Source organism: Cebus imitator, unplaced genomic scaffold (genome assembly GCF_001604975.1).
Source record: "Cebus imitator isolate Cc_AM_T3 unplaced genomic scaffold, Cebus_imitator-1.0 Scaffold614, whole genome shotgun sequence".
Lineage (NCBI taxonomy): Eukaryota > Metazoa > Chordata > Mammalia > Primates > Cebidae > Cebus > Cebus imitator.
Genome location: NW_016107929.1, coordinates 49,332 through 64,504, shown reverse-complemented (window position 1 = coordinate 64,504; position 15,173 = coordinate 49,332). Strand labels below are relative to the sequence as shown.

Here is a 15,173-nt window from a genome sequence, read left to right as displayed (position 1 = left end):
AAAGTAAAATCCAGATAATATTAAAAATAATCATTTTGAATATCTATGGCATAGAGATCTTGAATACAAACTAATATTCTTTATCTTATCAATTTTTATAAAGTCCCTCATATTGATTTGATTGATTTTTCAGGAGACCTTCTTGGTTCTGCCATGCAAAACTTACAGAATCTTCTTCACCTTCCTTTTGGTTGTGGAGAGCAGAATATGGCCCTATTCACTCCCAACATTTACATCTTGGACTATCTGAGTCAGACACAACAACTGACAGAAGAGATCAAATCCAAGGCTATTGGATACCTGACCGCAGGTAAAGCATTTAGAAGCTTTATTTTGCTTAACTCAGCGAAATCCCTGAATCCCGGCTGTTTTGCTTGTTAAGTACATGAATGTATTTGTCTATATGTATACATCCACTTATAACTAACACAGATATTCAACTTATCCAACTTCTTCTGGATGATTCCTTTTAGTTTGAAAAATAATATCTCTTCTTGTTTTAGGATATCAGAGGCAGCTGTCTTATAAACACTTAGATGGATCATATAGTGCCTTTGGACATAAAGATCAACATGGACATACATGGTTTGAATGTTTATTATTTATATCAGTTTAACTAATTGTTTCTAATTACTTATCTACTTATTTTTTTCAAGTGATTTTTGTGAATTTTATAAAAACTATGGATCTTCCCCCACAAACTACATAAACAAACTTCCACACACATATGCACATTCTTTTAGCAGGATTCTTGGGCTCTTGGATTAAGGACTTATGGTATGGTATTTTTATCTTTTACTTACAAAAATATATATACATGATAAATAAGCAAATTATTAGGCAAAGTCATTCAATAGAGCAGGATAAAAGTATTGAAACTACATTTATTATATAAGCAAATTATTCCAATGAAAAAATCATATCCCAGCCTAACCTAAAGACAGCTTCAAGATTGTTTATGATAACTGATAGTACCACTCAGAAATCATGTTGTGTGGCTATGAATCCTCTTAATGAGACATTAAAAACCCCTATGGGAGCAGAGCCGTAGTTGCTGCAAATGGTGAAATAAGTACTGAAACCAAAATAAATTAAGCAAAGATTACATTATTATTGTAAGCCTAAAAGACAGGGTGATCAATGAGATGCTAGTTACATTTTAAACTTTATTCCTTATATTACTAACTTTTATTTACAAATACATATTCACCTCTAGCTGCTATATCCTGGGAACAGTAATACATCCCTGAGATATAAGAAGACAAATGCTAGTTTTAATCATCATTACTGTTTCTTTTCTAATTGAGGACAGTAAATGTCCATAATAACCCAGTGAAGCAGATAGCATTGTAACACTCGTTGTACATATAAAGAAACAGAAACACTATGTATTAGTTTACTAGGTACCATTAAAAAATACCACAGACCAGATGGCTTAAACAACGGAAATGTGTTTTCTTATGATTCTGGAAGCCAGAGATTCAAGATTAAGGTGTTAGTAAGGTTGATATTTTTTCTGAGTCTGTCTTCTGGGCTTGGACATGGCTGTCTTCTCCCTGACTTCTCATGGTCTTATCTCTGTGCATATCTGTGTCCACATTTCCTCTTCTTGTGAGGACAGCAGTCATATTGGATTAGAGTCTACTAAAATGAGGTCATTTTAACTTACCTCTTTGAAGACTCTATCTTTAAAAACAAGTCGAATTCTGAAGGTACTGAGGCTTCGGGGTTCAACATATGAATTTGAATGAGGGGGTAACACAATTCTGCCCGTAACCCACAGAAAGGTTAAATAATTTGTGCAAGTTCATGTTGCCAATTTTGTGGCAGAACTTGAATGTCTGTTCCAGAATGTGAGCTTTCACTCACTACATTATTTTGCCTCTTGATAGTGCATGATCCTTGACTCTGGGAAGTGTAGAATATAGCAGGTAAAGGCAAGTTAAAAAAAAAAAAGTTAAAACACAACGTGATGAAAGTTCTAATAAAAATATGTGCATGATACTGTGGAAGTATATAGGCACGGCAAATTTTCCATCAACTATATGAGGATATGTTTGGACCAAATGCAATGCATATTCACACATGGATAAATCTGACAGTGTTTCCCTGGTAGGAATGCCAGTTTACAATGGAGAAGTTAACTAAGCATAAACTGTAGCTCCTGTTTGGATGAGCCATTTAAACCCTGTAGACCTCGGGTTATCATGAAATGATAATAAGGCACACATACCTCATCTTGGCCTCTGAAATATTTTTCTAGTTACAACATTCTATAATTTCCCAATAAGCTGTTAGATGTTGAGAGAGAACAAGTGCAGGAATTCTAGTTTTGCTACAGATTGAGATAAAAGAATCTGGAAAGACATTATAGAGAAGGTGTCTCCTCGTTGAGAACATGAATGGTGAATTCAGAGAAAGAGGAAGAGAAAGAATTTAAGTCGAATGGATGGAGACTTGATTTAAGTTATTAATCAGCAATATGTAAATTATTACCAAATCAGTAATATACAAATTAAACAAATCAGTAATATGCAATTTAATAAAATATTATTCATATTTCAACAACTCATAAATAATATTCATTAATATTTTGGCAATATTTTCCTTCATTCTTTTTCTCCTGTGCTTTATAAACATAACTGGGATTATCCTGTATGAGACTTTAGTCTTCCTTTTTCAAAACCTAACATTGTTTATAATAACTTTGCCATGTCATTAGAATAACTGAAATCATCCTTCAAGCCAAAGGGCTGGCTGGATGGACACACTTGGCTAAAACTTGAGAAAGGGATTTTCAGGATGTGAAACTAAAAAATCTAACTGAAACAAGTCACACTTTTCTTTTTGTTGAGACAGAGTCTCACTCTGTTGCCCAGGCCTGGAGTGCAGTGGTGTGATCTTGGCTCATTGCAGCCTCCACCTCCCAGGTTCAAGCAATTTTCTTGCCTCAGCCTCCCAAGTAGCTGGGACTACAGGCGCCTGTCACCAAGCCTGGCTAATTTTTGTATTTTTAGTAGAGACAGGGTTTCAACATAGTGGCCAGGCTGGTCTCAAATTCCTGACCTTGTGATCTGCCTGCGTAGGCCTCCCAAAGTGTTCAGATTACAGGCGTCGGCCACCATGTCTGGCAAGAAGGAAGTCACACATTTTAATGAGAATTCACCTGCCTCTCAATGGTTGTTATAATATGCACTGTATATCATTTTTTCCAGGCTCACCGCATTTGTTTACAAGTCATTTGCACAGGCTAAACGCTACATTTATATTGATGACAAAGTTCAATCCCAAACCCTTATTTGGCTCTCAAATATTCAGAAACCGGATGGCTGCTTCCTGAATTTTGGCAAAGTCTTCAACAATGCTTTGAAGGTACTGAAGAAATTCTACCTTACAGTTTCCTGTTCTTTTATCATAACTGTTTAGTGAATCCCAAAGTACTACTGAAGAAATTGGTAAAAATTATTGAACTGGAATTTTGGTAAAAATTATTGAACTGGAATTTCTATTAGCATAAACAAATTATCCTGAAAACCAATAAAATGTTTCTTTATAGCAAATGGAACATTTTCTTTCCTTCAATCAGGTTAAAACCTCTAGAAGATTCTAACAGTAATTGCGGTGACCGGGGGCAGGGTGCAGTGACAAGATTATTAGTAAAGTGTGAATGAAGAAATAACAGAATCTGGATAATTCTTAATAGTTTGGTGCTTTATAATTTAAGAAACTCTTTATTAATATGGAGGGATAGCAGGGGGAGAAATGCCAGATGTAGGTGATGGGGAGGAAGGCAGCAAATCACACTGCCACGTGTGTTCCTATGCAACAATTTTGCATGTTCTTCACATGTACCCCAAAACCTAAAATGCAATAAAATAAATAAATGGGAAAAAAAAAAGAAAAAAAGAAAAAAAAATATATATATATATTGTTTTATTATTAGAATTCAATTTGTTTCACTCTTACTTGCTAATATCCCTAAGTGTTCATAATGAATATGTCTTTTATTTCTAAGGTTTTTTTAAAACTTATATTTTCTTCATAATTGTTATAGTAGTACTTATTTATTGAAAGTAGCTCAGAGATTTCATACAAGGAATTAACCAAAATATTATTCATATGTCAACAACTCAGAAATAATCACCATTAATGTTTTGGCAATATTTTTCTTCATTCTTTTTCCCTATGCTTTATAGACATAGTGGAGATTATCCTGCATGAGTCTTTGATCTTCCTTTCTTGAAACCTAACATTATTTATAATAACTCTACCATGTCATTAGAATAACTTAAAAACATAAAATTAATAGCTCCCTATACGTCATTGTATGAATAAACCAAAACTTGTTTATTACTCTTGCTTGAGTTTTAAGTAATGCTTAATAAACTCAACATAATGTTTTGTTTACATTCTTATATGTAAATGTGCCTCTCATTTACATTCTTACATGTAAGAATGTAAACATATAAGCTCATTATTGACTTAGAATAGCTATCTAAAAGTGAAATTTTTTATTATAATAATATATTTAGCTCGACATGTCCAAAATATGTCATCTCAACATGTAATTAATATAAAAATGTTAGCTAGGTATTCTTTTTGTCATAAAAGTGTAATTTTTTAACTACACAATATTGATTCTTTTAACATGTAGAGTATGTGATTCATAGCACTACTGCTAACTCTGAGTAATATAAGTATGAAAACAAAAATATTTGAAAATATGAAAAATATGTTTAATGTCTATTTTTACATATAGGCTAATTGGTTCAAAAGTAAAATATTTTTCATATTTTTTTCCTGAGATGGAGTCTTACTCTGTTGCCCTGGCTGGAGTACAGTGGCACAATATCAGCTTCCTGCAACCTCCGCCTCCCTGGTTTAAGCAATTCTTCTGCTTCAGCCTCCCAAGTAGCTGGGATTACAGGCACGTGCCACCACGCCCAGCTAATTTTTGTATTTTTAGTAGAGACAGGGTTTCACCATGTTGGCCAGGCTGGTCTCATTCACTTGAACCTCGTCATCCACCCACCTTGGCCTCCCAAAGTGCTGGGATTACAGGCGGGAGCCACCTCGCCCGGCCTGTATGATCATTTTTAGTTTAATTTTTCTCGTTTGTAATTGCCCTTTCATCTTTTGGAGCTAGTTTGATTTTCTTTATAACTAGTATTATTGACCTGCTAGAATTTATTTCAGTGTGTCACATAATTTATATGTAATTTACTTCTATATTCTAAATAGATCACCACTTATGCCACCTCTTGTTATTTAATGCTTTCTGTTCCTACTGATTTTCGAGGCTAACTTCGTCATATTGTTTTTATACTTGATATGATTTCTTTCTCCTCTACCTATTCTATTGATTGATCTGCTGCTTATAATTCTATAAAATATTTCTATTTTATACTATATTCTTTTAATCATTGTAATATCATAGCATACTTTTTTATGATACTTTTTATATTATTTCTAGGGTAAATATGAGGGTGAGAATTGAATTCGAACTTTGCAGAACATTCTCTCCGTCCTTCAATTCTAAATGCCTTTTGAGGCCCACACGTTATTTCTACAAGTGATGTTCCCATTTCTATAAATTTTTCAGATTTTTGCTCACTATTTCCTAATTTTCATAAACAGTGTCTTTTGAGCATATGAAAAACTTCACCTCCCAAAAATGTAGGAAAAAGCAACCAATCTGAGATTTCAAATATATTAGATTTAGAAAAACCCTTCCTCTGAATTCCATAAGACTGACAAGTTACCGATACATTTCATTCAGGGAAAAGAAGATGATGACATCTCTCTAACTGCCTATGTTATCAGCGCCCTGCTTGAAGCTGGCCACCCAGTCTCGGTATGTAGCCCACTGGTGACACTTAGAACATTTTATGCCAACAATATAGTAATAGGAACTAGAACTATATGTTTGTAGCTACGGCATATGCTGAATAATGCTGAATCAATATCCTTCTGAATAGTCAAATTACACTGTGCAGATGGAACTATATAGAAACTAAAATGAATGTGTTACATTTGCTCTTTGAACATTTCAGCACAGACAAGATTCATTCCTGATTTTTTTCCAGCAGTGATCATGTCTGCATCTGTGTTTTTGTATGTGTTTTTGTGTGCACATTTGATTTTTTCTTTTTTAATCTTTGCAGTTTACGGTTATTCAAAAGGGCCTCCAGTGCATAGAGACCGTATCTAGGGAGAGAGCTGTGACTACTTATGAACAGGCTCTCCTAGCCTACACTTATAGTTTGGTAGGCTATGAAGACAAAAGGGAGTTCTTCCTCAGTGAGCTGAGCAAAAAAGCAAAAAGGGAAGGTGAGTGTTTTTGACCTTTCCTGGAGTAACATACAGGATAAGTAGAATAATGGTTCGCAATGGGATCATTATCATTCCCTCGTGTTTCTTTATTACCAGTTGTAAGGTTTGCACTCCCTCAAATACCGCCCATCTGACTACACACGGGTATATCTCATGCTTTGACACAGACACTGTTAAATTCCTTTCACTTTTTGGTCAGGTGGCTCTGTGTACTGGGAACTGGAAGAGTGGTTTTCTACGAAAGGATCATCGTCCTTCTACTACCGTCGGGCTTCCTCCGCAGATGTAGAGATGACCTGTTATGGGCTGTTGGCCCTTCTTTCCAAGCCACGGCTAACTTCGGAAGAACTTTCCTATGCCTCTCAGATTGTACGCTGGGTGGCAAAGCAGCAAAACTCCCGTGGAGGTTTCTCTTCCACAAAGGTAACTCTATATCTTTTTTAAATTTATAAGTACAAGAAAATTGAGCACCTGCTTTGCATTGGTGGTATTGGTCTTTAAATTTATATATTGCATTTGTGGAATTAAATGAGCTGATTGTCATAATTAAACTTGCTATCATGTTTCAATTTGCTGTCTTTTAGGTTTTTTACAGATGTAGCATTTTTATCTAGTAATCTCTAAATACTTATTCAAAGATACTTTAATTTTTAAAATAAAAACAAGTAATAACCTGCTAAATGTTCTATGTAAAATTAGCTACAATTTTATCAGAAAAGGTGCATCAATTTGCATTATCATCTGCAGTGTGTGAGTACCGTTCATTATATAATTTCAAAATCATTTCACAATAAAAGTAATAATTTATTCTGTATAAAAATAAATTTCACTGTTTTCTACTTAGATAGATATGCTTTCATTTTTTGAAGATCTCTTTTATTTCATGTGTTATAAATTTCCTGGTCATACGATTTGCACATTTCCTAATAGGGATATTAATCTTTTCCTTATGTATAAGACTTTTGAATATAGTAAATTTATACTTGTCAATTTTTAAATTTTTCTTCCAATTTTTATCATGCTTTAAATATATAGATTATTTTCATTTTCAGTCCATGTAATTATTCTACTGAGGATTCTCACTTTAAAACTAAGTGTAATACTCAACACACAAAAAATTATATAAATATTAACCAGACTTTTCTGTACTATGAATTCACTGTATTTCGATTACTAATTCATTTTATAGGATATATTTTGATTTTACAGGATATACTTTTATGAGATGTAATTTTATAGGGTGTATTTTGATAGATTTACAGTAGAGACCTAACTTTAAATGGGGAGCTAGTTGTCTCAGTGTCATTTATGTAATAATTAATTATCCCAATGATTTGAAATGCTACTGTTATTGAAATATAAAGTCATATATATTTTGTCATATTTTTAGTCTTGTTGTTCTTTCCATTGATGTTTTAGCCTTGTTGTATGTTTTAATACCAGGTAAAACAAAGCCTGATTTGGTAGGCATTTAAAAAAATTTATTAGCACTTCGTACATTTTTATTCTATTAAATGATGTTTTGTCTGTGTTAAATAATTGAATAGAAATATTGCCACAAACCACATTTGTTATACAGCACCCAAGACAGCATAGTTAACAAATAAAGCAAAATGCATGGAAAAAATATAATGGCATTTTAAATTATTTTTAAATGAATCACAGCTGTATTTGACTGATTGCTAAGCCCTATGGTATGCTTTAATACAATCTGCCATTTTTTTTTTAGGATACCATTGTGGCTCTCCAAGCTCTGACTCTATTCCAGAGGCTCACTTTCTCCAAGAGTAGACAAAATTCAGTGCAGATTTTCTCTGAGCAAGCATTCAGTACAGCCTTCCAAGTGAATGATAAAAATCGTTTGTTGCTACAACAAATTCTATTGCCAACAACTAAGGGAAAGTATGTGGTGGAAGTGAACGGCAGTGGCTGTGTTTATGTGCAGGTAACTTGGGGCTTGTTTACCCTTATCAAAAATTATAATCTAAGTGGAACTAGAAAGAATAGTATACTGAATAGATTCAATGCTTTGTTCACATTTGGTCATTTTTGCTTCACCTTGTTTTGCTGAATTGTAAAGTAAATTAGAGATATCACGCCACTCCTAAAGATGTTATATATGCTTCTCTTTAAAAAAAAAAAAAAAAAAAAAGGATATCCCATTACATAACTGCAATGATGTTATCAGAGTAAACACAAATTAACAATAGCCTGGCCAGGTACAGTGGCTCACGCCTGTAATCCCAGCACTTTGGGAGACTGAGGCAGGCTGATCACTTGAGGTCAGGAGTTTGAGACCACCGTGGCCAACATGGTGAAACCCCATCTCTACTAAAAATACAAAATTTAGCTGGGCGTGGTGATACATGCCTGTAATCTCAGCTACTCGGGAGGCTGAGGCAGGGGAATTGCTTGAACCGGGGAGACAGAGGTTGCAGTGAGCTGAGATGATGCCGCTGCACTCCAGCCTGGGCAACAGAGTGAGAGTCTATCTCTAAATAAATAAATAAATAACAGTAGTTTGTATTATGATATGATTTAATTATCAAACCTCTATCCTCAAATATACTTTATGGTTTTCAAGCCAGGATTTAATCAAGGACCGTATTTTGCAGTTATTTGTTATGGTTCTCAAGTCCCTTTTAACCTAACAGATCTATCAAGTTTTTTGTATTTTTTGTGACATTAATTTTTTGAAGAGATCAGGCGAGTTGTAGTATAGAATTTCCGTAATTCTGACTTTATCAGATTGTTCTCCATCAAATTTGGTGCCTCATTCTGTGTCTTCTGTAACAGTTAGATCTCTATATATACTATATCACATCCAGAGGCACATCATGATTAGTGATGTTAAGTTTGATCCCTGGGTTAAAGGTGGTGATAGCCATACTTCCCCATTAATGTTGTTTCTTTTTTCTTCTTTGCACCAGCAATTAACATTTAAAATATTACATTGGGATCATGCAAATGTTGAGTTCATCATCAATTTTTACCCAAAAGGCTTAACATGCATTGATGATCTTTACCTGATCAACCATTTCATTAAGAACTACAAAGTGGTGATTTTCTTATTCTATCACACCTTCTACCTTTATTAGCTGGCATTTCCATACTGTGTAGTCCAATATACCAGAGTATACTCAATATGTCAAATGTTTCTGGACAGTTGCAGTAGTTCCCTTCTTTGACTAGTATATATAGAATTGAAATTAATAATGTGCATATATTGCTTCATACTTGAACAGGTATATCTTCTGGAAGTATTTCTTGAAGTGAGATTATTAGGTCAAGTTAAGTCTTTAACCAAGCCTATTATCAAATCATATTATTTTAGATTTAGATTCTATAATTTCTCTTTTATTCATTGTATTCATGATATTTACATTGATTCCTGAAGTTCTGACATTATAGTAATTTTATCAGTTGCTTAAGGCTGAAATCAGATTATTGAAATTATTATCCAAACATAGCATAGATATATTCTAACTCTGCTACTCAATTGCTGCATAAATTTGGATCAGTTACTCATCTCTCTGTCCCTCATTCCCCTCATCTATAAAATGGATGTTAAAAATAGTGTCTACCTCAAGGGGTTGTTGGAAACATTATATAAAAAGCATATAAAAGTAATTACAGAGTATATGTTCAATATGTCAACTAAAGTTACTAGTGTTACTAATTGTATAGAAAAAAAAGAAGCAGAGAGGTAAAAATTAACTTTCAAGTTGAAATGTTAATGTGGAGGTAATAAGTTTAAAATGAATCCTTTAGTTAATAAATAACATATTCTATATTTATTCAAGCCTACTCTGAGATATAACATCCTGCTCCCTAAGAAGTCATCTGGATTTTCCCTTTCTGTGTATACAGCCAATGTTTTCTGCAGAGGATTATTTGATTCAAAATTTGACCTTGTTGTTTCAGCCAGGTAACTACTCTTTTTTAGGTAATCACAGATATCCCTCTTCCTCTAATTCAGGTAGCCTAGGGTCTTTCTCTGCCTCAGAGTGAAACCACATCCCAATTATTGTATGTGAAAGATTGTCCTGTCTTGATCCTCTTGGAAAATATATTGTATCTTGTTTAAATTGCCTAAATTTTATAAGATTATAGTAGGTGCAAAAATAAACCTGGCTTCGTAAAAATATGGAAGAGAAGGAAGTTGGAAGGGAAAAAAGTTCTATAAATTCCTCCTCAAGAGGTACATTTTCTTAGTTTCTAGTTTGCAAATCAACATATTGAATCTCTTAAATTTTGAAACATCAAATTCTAAAATAAGACTATCAGACCTGGGTTGAATTCTCTGGGTCCACTTAGGAATGAATTAAGATGTATGTTGTGTCATTTCTGAGCACCACTCACTTCAGTTTATAATTAGATTATTCCGATCTCAGAACAATACCCTCTATAAAGGGTATGATAAAATAAACTTTTTTGCATGAAAATTTGTTTTATTTTTAATTTGTTTTCCTAAGTAATGATCAAAGTGTATCTGAATTTTAAATTTTGTGCTTTTAAAAAAATAAAGTTATTATGGAAAGCGCAACTCTTCCAACATGGCAATCATTGATGTGAAGATGCTTTCAGGATTTGTCCCCGACAGACCATCAGTTAAGAAGGTAAAGATTTAAATGTTGTCAACTGAAATAACTTCAGAATGGATGAAATGTGTTGGGGCCTTTTCTATGCTAGACATTGGCCACAAGTTTATTTTTAAAAAAGGAATACATTCTCTATTCTTAAGGAGTTAAATTCGAATCTTATGTGTGTCTAAAAGTAAAATGATGAGTTTCTCAAAATAATTTATATTCTTATATTGTCCAAACAGTGAATCATTAAAAAACAGGTAGATGAGTTAGTGTTTAGTTTTTATTATATTCATTCTGTTATTCTATTTATTTAAAATTAGAAACTAATATTATACAGACAGATACCTCAAAAATGTTGAATGAATAAATCTCCAAAATTAATGTTTGTTGTTGAAGCTTTATAGAAACATTGCAAGTTTTATAAAGATACAGGAAGACTACCAAGTTGAAATCAAGTATTTCATCTTTGGATAACTAGATGTTTGTATTCCAAATTCCCTGAATTTTCAGCACTCTTTTCTTTCTTATTTTTAGCTTCAGGAAGATGGCAAAGTACAGCGAGTAGAAATCAAAACCACCCATGTCTTTTTCTACCTGGAGAATGTAAGTTTACTGTCATAACTTAGTTTGTGCGTTGATGTATATGCTTGATGCACAATGTGGTTTTACTTTTGTCTTTGTTTTTGATGTTTAAAAAAGCTTTCCTAAGGGCTTAAGTATCAAATTAGTGTTGCCAAAATAATTCTGAATATTTGAAATGGAGAGAAATTGAGGGAATACATCTCAATATGCATAACAATGTTAATTTATTCTCAGGTTACTCAAAAAGAAATTCAATTCTCATTCTCTGTCAAACAAGATGCACTCGTATCCAACATCAAGCCAGCATCTGTTCAGCTCTATGATTATTATGAAACTGGTAAGAATTGTGTTTAGTAATTGCGATTTTTATCATTAAGTAACTGCGGGTTTTGCCATTACATTCAAGTAAAAAACCACAATTACTTTTGCACCAACCTACATAGTTAAACCAATCTTCATTTTCTCTACTGGTGTTATAGTCCCTATTTTTGAAATCTTTTTCTCTTATTTGATGTTTTGTAACTTTTCATATTACCTAATACAAAAAGCATCAGAATTTCAAGAGCAAAATTTGAGGTTCTTTCTATCTATGTGGACACCACCGGCATGATTTTTCTCAAGGAGTCTTTTCACTAAAATATTCATTAAAATTATTGGAAAATAAATGTGAAGTGGGCTATCTGGTTGAATATAGATTTAGGCAAAAGAAAGTTAATGGCTATGAAGGTGTGAATTATAGGATATAGAAATTATATGTTTATTTGAATAAAGAAAGAGACATATACTATTAGAGATGACAGAGATATGTTAGTGAAAATATTCTTATGAAATATATTTTTAAAGCCACAGCCATTTATTATGCCTCACAGTTCTATGGATCAGCCAAGCCCTTTGGTTTAGGCTGACAGATTGGGCTGATTCAGCTGTTCCCTCTTTGAATTGTACCTATAATTCACCTGGTGCATTGGCCAGCTGGATGATCTAGGAGGCCTCATTCCTATGTCTAGCATTGGACTGGCTCTTGATTGGGGGCTGACTGACTGCCAGCTGAATCAACTTATTCTTGCCTCTCATCCTTGAACAGGCTCGTCTGGGCATCCATCTATTTATCTAGTTAGCTATCACCTATCTATATATTGCTCAGCACAGTGAGATTTTTAAATAAAAAAAATTATAATCAGAGCTACTTGGTCAGGTAACTTTGGGTTTTTTTTTTTTTCAACCAAGTTCTTATTGTGTTGTTATTGTTTCAACCAAGACTCAGGAAGGTAAATTCTTATTGATAACACCAAACAAGTAAGTAGAAGAATAAGATCTCTAAATGAAGTCTTCTGTTTCAAAATTGAAGCTTATCTGAACACTGTACTTTTCTTAGATAAAAATTATGTCTATGAATACATTAAAATATAGGTCTAGTAAGTTTACCAATTAAAAAATTAAAAGGACAAGTTAATTATTTTCAAGTCAGATTACCTCAGCCAATAAATGACTCATAGACTTTTAGAGAAAAAAAAAAACCTGTTTTATACATACTCTCCTGATAAATAGCCAAAAAAAAGGGAGTGAATCAATAGTGATACAAACTATTAAGTGTTTAGTGTAAATCAACAGTGATTTACAAACTTTGAGTGCCTTCATATTTATTAAGTACATCTTTGCTTCTTTACAAAAACCTGGATGATTGAACTAAGGCTTCACTATCCCTCCAGCTTATAGACATTTTATTCTAGAAGAGAAAGCCCTAACCTCTGTTAAGTTTTAATATGTATCATATACAAAACATCATACCTGAAACTCTTAAGAATAATCATATAGGCATGGATGCAATGTGATGTAATTCAGAAAAATAAAAATACAGTGTATTTGGAAGTCGTTAAGTAAAGAAACTGTTATAGTAGCATAGATTTAGGGGAATAAACATATAAGAAATAAAGATATTTTCTTCTTGAACAATGTTGTAAAACTTTCTAATAACAATTACTATCTTTCAGATGAATTTGCACTTACGGAATATAGCACACCCTGTGGTCAGATGTCTTTTGAAACCTCATTCTAGGATAAGAAACATGAGATGTGAAAGAAGATACTTGGTAACTGGGCTATATGTCAAGTTTGTTCCTGGAAACATTAAACCTGCCCTTCCCAAAATCTTCAACCGGCGGAGACCAGGGCCAGTAGACAAATGCTCCTGCCTCTGCCTTTAAGTCAAGAATAGTGGGAGGCGTTCCAAATGCTTCTTATGAAGTCCCCTTGAAACCCATCTCCCAGATTTTCAGGAAACAACCTCGTCCACAAATCCGTAAATTAGCTCTTTTCCATTTTTGTCTCAGTCTCCCTGCTCTCTCACTCATGTTTCCTGGGATCCCCTCTGAAATGAAATGAATTATCTGCATCCAAGCCCTTGCCTCAAATTCTACCTTCAGGACAACCCAAGCAGAGAATGCCTATCCCATCAATCACTGAATGACTAAAGAAAATATTTTGTTAGATAAGGAGTATTCTAATGTGTTGACACTTTAGTTGTGGTACGTGTTTCTGAATAATTTCTCTGGGAACTGTGAAAAAGGAAGAACTCATGTTATATAAATGTAAACATGTTTATTTTCCTTGGCAACTATTGTTGAGTAAAACCTGACCAGAATTCATGGTTGTTTATTTTTCCAGTAAGAACCTATGTATTTTTAACTTCCATTTTAAAACTGTATTTTCTCTTTCCAGGTAAGTTTAGCATGAAACAAATACAACCCTGATCTCCTCCCCAAACCAATCACTTAGAGTATCATTTCTGAAAATATATTTGTAGAGTTTTCTTGGCAATAACATATTATACACTTGATTTAATTATGAGATCAAATATTCATTAGTATGTTATTAAACAGATATATTTTAGAAAATTATTTTTGTACATATACCTAAAGTGTTTACTTATATGTAATTGTTAAAATAAAAGAATAAATGTATGTTGTTGTGAGCCACAAAGTATGAGATAATTTGTTATTGCAGCAATAGAAAACTAATGCTCTATCTCATAAATATCTCAAACATAACGAACTTAAACATTTCAAATGTCATTTGTCATTCCTAGCTGCTCCCTATCACAGTCAATCTCACTCCATACCTGGTCACCCAGTCATCTCATTAATGGCAGTTGCATCCACCAGAATCCTGTGGTGCAGGTCCCAGACTTGTGTATTATGCTTATTTCTCCCTGGCTCACAGACTTGACATTCATCAGTAATACCTATCTTTTATACTTCCAAAATCAATGTTCTAAAACAGAGCTTTAAAACTTTCTTTTCGTTTGCTTAGATCTCTTCTTCAGTAGCTTTCCATTGTACATCAGATAGCAATGAAGGCTTTACCATCGTGTACAAGGTTTTAAATGAAATAGCCCCTGTTTATCTGTCAAATATTTTATTCCACTTTCCCACTAAATCTCAGTGACTTCTTTCAGTTCTGGCTGTATTCAAGTATTCAAACCATACAATATCTAGAAAAGGCAAAACTATGGAGACAGTAAAAAGATCAATGGTTGCCAGGGGTTGTAAGGAGGGAAAGATAATTTGGTGAAACACAAAAGGTTTTAGGGCAGTGAAACTACGCTGCATGACACTATAATGTTTGTTGGATACATGTCATCATACATTTGCCAAAACTCATAGAATGTAC

The 15,173-nt window shown here is 33.4% G+C and overlaps 1 protein-coding gene across 1 annotated transcript in view; it reads left to right on the top strand.

Annotated features, from left to right (window-relative positions):
- The window catches only part of LOC108294985 (ovostatin-like), a 78,084-nt gene extending 63,638 nt beyond the window's left edge, over positions 1–14,446 (top strand). The window contains exons 23-34 of the mRNA XM_037734407.1: positions 134–310; positions 504–585; positions 3,216–3,372; positions 5,780–5,854; positions 6,165–6,330; positions 6,533–6,756; positions 8,063–8,278; positions 10,137–10,261; positions 10,862–10,952; positions 11,457–11,525; positions 11,739–11,841; positions 13,496–14,446. Coding sequence (XP_037590335.1) covers positions 134–310; positions 504–585; positions 3,216–3,372; positions 5,780–5,854; positions 6,165–6,330; positions 6,533–6,756; positions 8,063–8,278; positions 10,137–10,261; positions 10,862–10,952; positions 11,457–11,525; positions 11,739–11,841; positions 13,496–13,560 — 1,550 coding nt within the window. The 3' untranslated portion in view covers positions 13,561–14,446. The remainder of the gene's footprint in view (positions 1–133; positions 311–503; positions 586–3,215; positions 3,373–5,779; positions 5,855–6,164; positions 6,331–6,532; positions 6,757–8,062; positions 8,279–10,136; positions 10,262–10,861; positions 10,953–11,456; positions 11,526–11,738; positions 11,842–13,495) is intronic.
- Positions 14,447–15,173: the final 727 nt, after the last annotated feature.